The sequence below is a fragment of the Buceros rhinoceros genome, unplaced genomic scaffold (genome assembly GCF_000710305.1).
Source record: "Buceros rhinoceros silvestris isolate BGI_N320 unplaced genomic scaffold, ASM71030v1 scaffold2271, whole genome shotgun sequence".
Taxonomy (NCBI): Eukaryota; Metazoa; Chordata; class Aves; order Bucerotiformes; family Bucerotidae; genus Buceros; species Buceros rhinoceros.
In genome coordinates this window covers 1,159-10,808 of record NW_010395739.1, presented here as the reverse complement: position 1 = coordinate 10,808, position 9,650 = coordinate 1,159, and the positions used below count along the sequence as shown (strand labels likewise).

Below are 9,650 nucleotides of genomic sequence, written 5' to 3'. Positions count from 1 at the left end.
GTGACCTTCCTGGGTGAACAGCCCAGGGGACCAACTTTGTTTTCTCTTGACTACTCATTAGCTACGACACTTGGGTTCATGCCAATGAAATAGATGCGGAAATTGAGGACCCTCCAATTCCTGAAAAGCCGTGGAAGGTGAGTGTCTCCTGAACAGTTTCCCGATGTTACGGTATGGATAGAGCTCACGCCGAGGTGCTGCTAGACGGGTATTTCCACGTGCTGCTGCATAGCAGTGGCTGTTTTTCCATATATATGGAAAAGAGAAAAGCAGAGCAGTATTTCTAGAGCTGTAATGAAAACGTCTGAAACATCTCTTTGGTCTGGGGAGGAATGCTGTTGAAAAACGACTGTATTTTGTGAGCGAAGAGGTCAGATTTACGCACCCTGATAGTGCCAAAATGACCATGTTTCTTTTGGCCCGACTTCAGGTGTTCTGGGTTAACAGTAAGGCCTTCCCTTGCTGCTGAAGTGTAGCTGTCTCTGGAAGGAAACCTGGCAGCTCAGTGGAAGCCACAGTCACAAACATTTAAGTCCTAAGCATTTAAGGAGGGGGAAAGGGTTGTGTCTTCGTGGTAGTTTTGGAGGAATATCATCAGAGAAAAGAGGTAGCAGGTTTAGAAACCTGCGATTGCCACGTGACTATTACAGGGCTTAGAAAAATATTTTGTATGCAGAAAATTCATCTTTTTTATAGTATAGAAATGGCCAAAAATATTGAGGAGTTAGAGCATATGGAAATTAAGAAGGTTCTTTAGGAGTACAAACCCCTCAGGGTCATATCTCACCGTTCTTTATGGAAAGGTCCATTTTAATGAGAACTCTTCTCTTGACTGATGTAATGATGGAAAAAATCAGCGCTTCTCGGTCTGTTGAACGTGTGAGCACTCAAACCAATGTCAGGTTCTCTACATAATTAGTTTTTATGCAGAAATGATTTGCCTTTCTGATTTTGCTCATGGCAAGCGAACAGTACAGAAGAGTTGTAATTTTCAGCATTCCAAAGTACACTCTTAATACAGAGCCGTTGTCCCAGCAGTGGGAGCTGACATCACACTTCAGGAGGCTTAAAAAAATGACTGAGGAGCAGACATGGCATTCAGCAGACGTGCAGTTGTGTTTGTCCTTTGTTGTATTGCCTCATGAAGCTGTCACCTCTTGTGTGTAAAACCCTTCCGAGATGCTTGGACGTTCAGATCCTGATAACAAATCTACAAGTATTCCCTTGTCCTTTGAGATCTGTCGTGGTAGTTTCTCAAAACACATCAGCGGGTTGATGTGTCGTTCCGTTCTTTAGGTTCATGCCAAGTGGATTTTGGATACAGATATATTCAATGAGTGGATGAATGAAGAGGATTACGAGGTAGATGAGAACAGGAAATCAGTGAGTTTTCGACAGAGAATCTCCATGAAAAATGAAGAGGTAGGTGGTTCTTTGCTTAATGGGTGACCTCTCGATACATTAATGTTCTTTATCTCTGCATAAGTCAAATTTTGGCGGCTCAGAGTTGCCAAAGTTAAGCTGGTTGAACAGTTTGAGGTGCCTGTGATAACACTGCTTAGTTCAGCTTTCTTCTGATTTATTTCCTTTATCCAGAAGGTAACTGTGCACTTTGATTTTTATTTCTCTTTCCCCTTTCCTGAGGATGGTAAGAGATAGGACCCACTCGGTGCTTTCTCATAAATGAAGCCAGGGGTGTGTTAAACAGCATCAGTTAATATTTGATTTCCAAACTCTCTGTACTTGTTGAAACTCATTTTTGTATCCCTCACCATGCAGGAAGTTAGTTAGGGCTCTGAAAACACGTTCATTCAACCTCAAGGCCAGGCTGCCCATGGAGAGATCTCTCCTGATGGATCGAGTGTATCAAAGAAGTCACGTGGTAGCGTGTGAATCTGGCTCTGCTTTCAGAGCACAGTTCTTAAGTACGTAACCACTGCAGCAGCTGGGGATGGTTGCAGAAAATCCAGGGGGTTTCAGCTTGACAAACGGAGTATTCTGGAGCTGAATGTGGTGCCTGTTGTGATATTACTGCTTTTAGCTTTTCTGCTGTCGGATGCACGAGGGAAGGGCTTAGCTTGCAGTAGTGTTCGGGATGAGCTGACTACTTCACTTCCCTAACAGCCTGTACGGAGTCCGGAGAGGAGAGACAGGAAAGCAGCAGCAAGCACCAGGAAGAGAAAACATTCTCCTTCTCCACCTCCCACTCCTGTGGAGTCGAGAAAAAAGTCAGGGAAGAAAGGGTGAGTGTCCAAGGCCTGGAATTTGGGGTGAAACTTTTTGAGGAAATGCTTATGGGGAAATGTGCCACCTTTCACCTGTCTCACCTCACATTACAGCAGGACAATTATTTCTGCAACAGCCCTGAGTGATCGTCCATGTGCAGTATATGTAATTGCTTTACTCTCTGTAGAAAGGTGCTGCCTGCAGGTGGAGCAGAACCTGCTGCAAGTTGTCACAGTCTCTGTGTCAGTGACGTGTGTTGCTGCATCAAGAGTAGGACTTGGCAAATGAAAAGTTACTCAGCTGCTTCTAAACGACCTCGGACTAGTTCTGTTGGTGCAGTCGTGTAGTATATGTACAGTTTGTGAACCACAGCCCTGTACATCACTGTGTTTAATTGAAGAGGGTTTTTTTATCTGCATAGCCATGTATTTTTAAAGTCCACTTTACAAATGCAACTTTAACAGAGCAGCACATGTGGCCTTCAGGTTAGGTTTTTCCTAGTCTGATCTCTTTAAAAAAAAAAAGCCAATATGATATCCAAATAAAAGCTTATTTATGGGGGTTTGTGTGTGGATATGGAGAGGAGTGCTTTTGGACTAAAAATTCAGGTCTCTTATAACCTGACCTGTTGGGCTCTAAGACGACAAAACTGGAAATTTATCATCTGAGGTGAGAAAGAATGAGCTGATAATCTGCAGAATAACGTCAAGATGAGAACATCGGAAGCTGCAGCTGGCAGACAACTTGTGTATGATCTGTTTTAGGCAAACAGCCTTATATGGGAAAAGGAGGGGACAGAAAGAAGAAGATGAGCAAGAAGATCTTACAAAGGACATGGAGGATCCCACCCCAGTACCTAATATAGAAGAAGTGGTACTTCCCAAAAATGGTAAAATATGCATCCACTGGATTCTCTCAATGTTAAAACAGTTGCTTAAACTGCAAGGAACAAACACAAGTGTATTTTGTCGAATCTTTGAAAGACTGTGGGGCCAGGTGATCTGTGCCTGTCCAAGTTTATCTGGTCAGGGGTTCAAATGTGACAGCTGAGAAGGGCAGCAGGTGCCCCTTCTTTTGACCTTTTGAAATACACTTACAAAAATCTGCTGAAGTGTTTGGTTTCACCTGCTTTAGGATTGCTCTCACCCATTAGAGAGAGTTCATGTTCTGGGGAATGGAATTGTCTAGAGGAAAATAATTATACACCAAGATAAGCCCATTACATGAGTGGGAACTCCAGCAACATGCCGAACACGTTCAGTTCTTAATCTTTTCAGAGGAGTGTTGATCCGTGCGATGAGTAAAGATAAGACAGAAAAATAATTCCTTCTGTTAAGTCTTTGACACCAGACTGTTTTGGGTGCCGCACCCTTTGGTTTTTACCTGGTTTGAACTTGCACTTGAGAATCATTACGTGTTGTACAGGTGGAAGAAGCCCAGTACTTGTCCACTAACTGCCCGAAGAGAAGCTGCTTTGTGCTCAGATGTGTAGTGAGACAAACGGCCTGTTGTGCTCACACTGCGCAGCTGAACTCTTGAACTGCAAAGACATGGCCAGCAAAACTGCTGATGGATAAGGCAGTAAAGCATGCTAGACTTGGATAATTGTGTCCCGTCTGACAGCTACTCACCCGAGTTTCAATCTTCCTTTTGTAGTGAACCTAAAGAAAGACAGTGAGAACACGCCGGTGAAAGGAGGAACAGTAGCAGACCTGGGTAAAACAAACACACAACACCCTCCAGCACCCTGTCCCCTGAGTTTTGTAGTAAAGTCTTGCAGGCCAACAAAGGAAATATTTTTAAATCTCCTAATTTAAAAGGAATCTCTAATTGTACCCTTGTATTGAATTAATTTCAGTTTTCTTAGGTACTTGAGTTGAAACGTATCAACTCTTCCACTTGCAAGGCTGTTCCCTTGTAGACACCCTTTTTTTGTGCGTGTTTTACATGACACAGAAGCACTGTCCCGGCAGATTTTTTTTCTTTTCTTACCGGGAGTCAAGGTGAATCCCAGGATCCCGAGCCTTTGGCACAAGAGATACAAACTAGTGTCCCATATCCTATTACACGAGGCTGCAGGCACTGGGAAAAGCAGTAATTAGGTGTGGATTCCTAAGGGTGGGAAAATTCTGATTATCCTTCCTCCGTACTCCTGTCTGTTCCCTCCTCTGGGGTAGTTGGGTCCCTGCATGAGGGTGAGACTGCCTTAGTGATGCGTGGTCCACCTTGCTTCCCTCCTCACTTCCCTTCAAGACAAATGAAGTGTTCTTTCCAGTTAAAGCAGTTGCATGCCCAGGAAGGCTTGTGAGCAATCAGGTGCTGCTTAGTCATTAAATTCTTGATGCTTTTTTTTTTTCAGATGAACAGGATGAGGAGACAGTGGCAACTGGAGGAAAGGTACCGGCAGCTGTTTCTTACTAAGCTTGGTAGAAATAGAGATCGTCAAATCCTGGAATGGTTTGGGTGCGAAAGGGACCTTTCAAGCTTGGAGACATCTGCAACTAGAGCAGGGTGCTCAGAGCCCCAAAGTCCAACCTGACCTGGGATGGTGCCAGGGATGGTGCTTCTCCCACCTCTCTGGGCAGCCTGGGCCAGGGTCTCACCACCCTCAGCGTCAAAAATGTCTTCCTTCTCTCTTGGCTCAATCTCCCTCCTTCAGTTTAATCCCATCACCCCATGTCGTATCAAGTTCTTAATCTCTTCTCGGTAACCTAGCCTGTAAGGTTTTTCAAGGGATGTATAAGACTGAACTAGTCACCGATAGGAATGTTTGCTGTTACGCTGAGATTGTCTTGTGTTTTTAAATCTAGTATATTAATAAATAGAATGAGGAGACAGTGTTTTCAAAGAAGCTTTTTCAGATGCCAGATTTTTCAAAGGTTGTGCTTTTCTTCAGGGTTCAGGAGTAAATCTAAACCCCGCATAGGCTTCCTGATCACTTCAATAGAGGTGGATGTGTCCTTAGTTATACGCGTCATTAAGAAAATCTGCCTTTCCATACCACCCTGTTTCTGGTTTTACCATGTTTTCAGAAGTGCTCAAAAGTCCTTCCTCAGGTTTTGAAATGGCAAGAACAACAACTGCCGGTATGCAGAGCACTGGCTAGCTAGTAAGCAGCCTTTCTCTTGAGTTTCAGCGTGGGCATCCCATGGAGGAGCAGCCGGTTGGGGTATCTAGATAGTCGTGGACAGAGATCACCAACATACAATTCTTAGGCAAGCACTGTTTTCCAGGTTAGGGAACCAGCTCAGAGGGATTGTGACAACAGAGGAAATGCTGTCTTCCCTCCCAGTATTGGAAATGCCCTTTCTTTTTTTCCTGGTAAAATTTTCCCATCACTGGGTGTAGAATGACCCAGAACTGTGGGACTCGTGCAGCAGCCTTAGGAGTCGTTCCACGTTATGCTGGAAGAAGTTCCGTGGTGAAGCAACAGCAAGTGACCAAAGACTCATCCTCTGCTCAGGGCTCTTATAAAATCTTGGGGTCTTTGCAGCCCTGTGAGCAAACTTCTGGGACTGCTTACCCTGTGGGTGGAGGAAGCAGACGCAGAGTCACAAGCTGAACTTAGGGTCTCTTCTTCACAAGAGAGAAATATCCAAGACCAGCTTTAAGACTGATCAAAGTGGTTTTATCCAAGGAATGAGAGACAGTTTTGCAGACATGAAACTTAACTGTTGACAAGTGTCTCCCAGTGAAACCAGGAGTAATGACTCTGGTTTCCTTTGATGCTCTTCTGAGGAGTGAGGCGGTTAGTGGGGGAAGAGTGACAAAACATAAGGCCGGTGTTGGAAAGTACTAGAAATCGGTGCGATGTCAGTGTGGAGATGGCAGCAAGAGCCAGGCTGGCGCTTTATGAAGCGCTCCAGATTCACACTGTATTCGTTACACGTGGCTGTTGTATTCGTGCTGTTTTCTGCCACACCTAGAGCATGCTGAATTTTAGAAACAGCTCATTAAGCATGACCTAACTTTGCTGCCAAGTATGTCCTTGAGATTTGAGAGTGGGGTCTGTGACAACTTCTTACCAGCCTTTTGCTTCCTTTCGTGTTTTTATGGACACAGATTGCACTTTCTCTGGTCCCTGTGATTTTTCCCCGCTGACCAGAGATTGTGTCAGGAAAAGTCTGTTCTGCACAGGATTGATCTGACTTTGTGCTGGCTGAGAGTTGTTCGCTGTGTGTCTTGCAACCTACTCACCCTTGTGTTCCCTCCATGATCCAGGAAGATGAAGATCCTAACAAAGGTGATCAAAGCCGGTCAATTGATCCAGGAGAAGATAATGTCACAGAGCAAACCAACCACATCATTATTCCGAGCTATGCATCTTGGTTTGACTACAACTGGTAAGAAGCAATTTGGAACAAGGGGGAAGATGTAGAATTCAGGTAGTTTTCTCATAAACCAAGCTGAGAACAGAAAGAAATTACTTTCCATAGAATCACAGAATCATCTGGTTGGAAGAGACCTTTAAGACCATCGAGTCCAACCCTTCACCCTGCACTGCCAGGGTCCCTAAACCATGTCCCTCAGCACCACATCCACGTGGCTGTGAAGCCCCTGCAGGGATGGGGACTCCACCACCTCCCTGGGCAGCCTGTGCCAAGGCTGCACAACCCTCTCTGTAAAGAAGTTTTTCCTGATATCCAACCTAGATCTTCCCTAGCACAACTTAAGACCGTTTCATCTCATCCTGTCACTTGTCATGTGGGAGAAGAGACCGATTCCCACCTCACTACAACCTCTTTTCAGGTAGTTGTAGGGAGCAATGAAGTTGCATGTATTTAAAACTCTTTCTGGGGTGACTTCTGGCAATTTTCGGGGATTGGGAATGAGGAAGAGAATTTTGGGCAGTGTAAATCTTCAGTCTGCCTTCTCAGCATTTTATGCTTTGCATTTATTACCCCCAAGGGAAAATAATCCCTTTCTTTCCCCACTTCTCTAGTCTTTGTATAGTCTTTCTTTGCTTCTGTCTACTCCTGAAAGCTGGTGGCTTTTTACTGTGCTTCAGATCTTGACTTTGAGGATAAGTCACTGATTATACAGGGAGGATCCTTGTTTTATTTTGGAATACTCCTTGGAGCCAGAGGTTTGTGGTGTGCTATGACCATGTAACTCGCTGTAGGAACCCTAATGCGCTCTATATCCTCAAACTTCTGTGGTGTGGGCGGAGAAGCGAGTGGTTTGGAATCTAAAAAGCTGCGCTATGACACTTGAGTATTGGGATCCACGTGCAAGTTTCAGAAGTGGGTGCGTTTTATAGCCCCTAATGAAGATGGGATGTGAACTGTTGATGCAAAGGCTGGTTCAATTTCCAGCTCTGGCAGATGTTGTTGAGTCAGTTGCTTTGCCTGTGTCTGTGCTGGTGGCTTGAGTTCACCTAAATCCCATGAACAGAACTGTCCCCCCGGCTCTCCCACTCTGAGATGAGCCTGGAAGCAAAGCTCTGGATCGCACAGCTGGCATTCATAGGTGCTCCAGTTGCTTTGTGGATGGAAAAGCTCGAGGTGTGGTTCTGGAAGACGCGGAATGAAATGCTCCAGTGATGCCCTTCATGAAGGGATAAAGAGCTGTGGCTCTGCTGGAGACTGGGAAGGCAGCTTTGCGTAGCTTGAGCTAATTGAGGGTTATGTTAAACCAGGGTAGTTGTCCAAGGTAGCCTCCTTGCTTCAGTTCCCTTACAAATGAGGATCTCAGAGCTAAATCTGTGAAAAACAAGTGAAAGACTAATGGGGTATTTGTGAAGAAATAGAATAAGCTTCTCATTGCACCAGGTGTGCTTGCTCTGACCTTGTGAAAAGCGAACTGAAAGCATCTATGATGGGAACTGTGGACAGCCGCGAGGGAGCAGGGTGATGTGACAAGGAGCTTTGATTTTGGATTCGAGTGCCCCAGAAACAGCCTGTTCAGCTGAGTTGGATGTAAGGCTGAGGTAACAGGCAGCAGCGAGGCTGACATCTTTCTGTCTCCGAGCACCGCTTTTCCATTCAGAGGGAGGTTTTTGTCATCGCGGAGAGCTAGTGAGCATGTGTGTAGCTGTGTCCACCGCAGGCTGAGGGTGTAACTGCTGTGGCTGTGCCAGCAAGATGCTTCTTGGGTAAATAGACAGCATCTGCAGCCCTCCCCCATGGCAAGTACTTTAGTGTGTCTGGTCACAACTAAGAGAGAGCAAGCAGTGGAATAATTCCAATCTAATTGTCTCAAAACGTTTTACAGTCTGCTGTACTAAAACAGTCCTTGCTAAAAGTAATTTTCTGGTAAAAAGATATATTCTAGTTAACGCTCAGTCCAGTTTCAGTGCAATCTCTTACGCTTTGGGCAAATGAGTTGACTATCAAGTTCCACGTACTGTGGCTGTTTACTGGCATTACAGCTTTGCTTTGCAGTGAGAACCCTCTTACAGATCCCACCATGTGCCGCGGATAACACAAAACTATTGTGTTCCTTTGTGGCTGGTACAGCTCCACAGGTCACCCTGCAGTTGAAACATTTCAGGACCATGTTTCCTTATCTATATTAAAATAAATCCTATCACTTCATCCGGTCCATTGTTAGGAAATAGGAGCATGTGATGAAGTTTCTGCAGCACTGTTGATGTCGTCAGGCTGGGAATAGGTAGAACAGAAGATTCTACTAAAAGAACAATTAAACTTAAATACTTCACCTGGAACAGCTATGGAAGGAAAAAAAAAATCTGTCAGATAACTAAAGCTGAATTTTCTGTCACCTTTACCTTAGTTGTGGTGCATAGCATCTCGTGTGTCGTGAGCTCTGCTCTTCCATAGGTGCTTAGGTTTTGGTGCTCCAAAAGGGAAAGAATTATTTTTAAGACTGTTTATTTGCTCCAAATATCCATACTTTGGGCTGTACTTCCCCAGTCACCCCAGGAGGTCCTAGGTACGTCCTCGAAGCCAGTCTCCTACCTGACTTGTGAGTGCTGGCAGTTCCTGTAGATCCAGCTTTGGACCATTTGAAGGTGTGCAGGGTACTCGAAGGTTTAGTGTTTGGCATCTGAACTGTCTGTTTTTCTTACAGTATCCATGTGATTGAACGTCGTGCTCTTCCTGAATTCTTCAATGGAAAAAACAAGTCCAAGACTCCAGAAATGTAAGTAAAATGTGAATACGTATAGAGAGGGAGCTTCCAGTTGCATGAATCCTGTGGTCACTCCAGCTACATGTGAAGTCAATAGTGTATCTAGGGGCATAGAGCACCAGTACAGCCACTTCTCGTAGCTGTGTGTTACTGTACTAGAGGTAAAAGTTTAAACATCGAAGTAATAGTAGTAGTTATCCAGGAAAAATGGAACTAATTTCTCCCAAGTAATATTGGAACAAATTCTTGAACTGTTCCATGCGGAACAGGACGTGATCATCTTCCAAAGACATCTGAAAAATTTCACGATACTGTAGGAACTGAGTAATCCT

The 9,650-nt window shown here is 44.6% G+C and overlaps 1 protein-coding gene across 1 annotated transcript in view; it reads left to right on the top strand.

Annotated features, from left to right (window-relative positions):
* Nucleotides 1-9,330, top strand: part of LOC104501765 (SWI/SNF complex subunit SMARCC1-like) — a gene marked incomplete at its 3' end in the record, with an annotated part of 27,775 nt that extends 18,445 nt beyond the window's left edge. Inside the window, exons 8-15 of the mRNA XM_010145632.1 lie at nt 62-137; nt 1,297-1,422; nt 2,125-2,243; nt 2,991-3,115; nt 3,883-3,942; nt 4,586-4,623; nt 6,448-6,569; nt 9,259-9,330. Coding sequence (XP_010143934.1) covers nt 62-137; nt 1,297-1,422; nt 2,125-2,243; nt 2,991-3,115; nt 3,883-3,942; nt 4,586-4,623; nt 6,448-6,569; nt 9,259-9,330 — 738 coding nt within the window. The remainder of the gene's footprint in view (nt 1-61; nt 138-1,296; nt 1,423-2,124; nt 2,244-2,990; nt 3,116-3,882; nt 3,943-4,585; nt 4,624-6,447; nt 6,570-9,258) is intronic.
* Between the last annotated feature and the right edge of the window lie 320 nt (nt 9,331-9,650).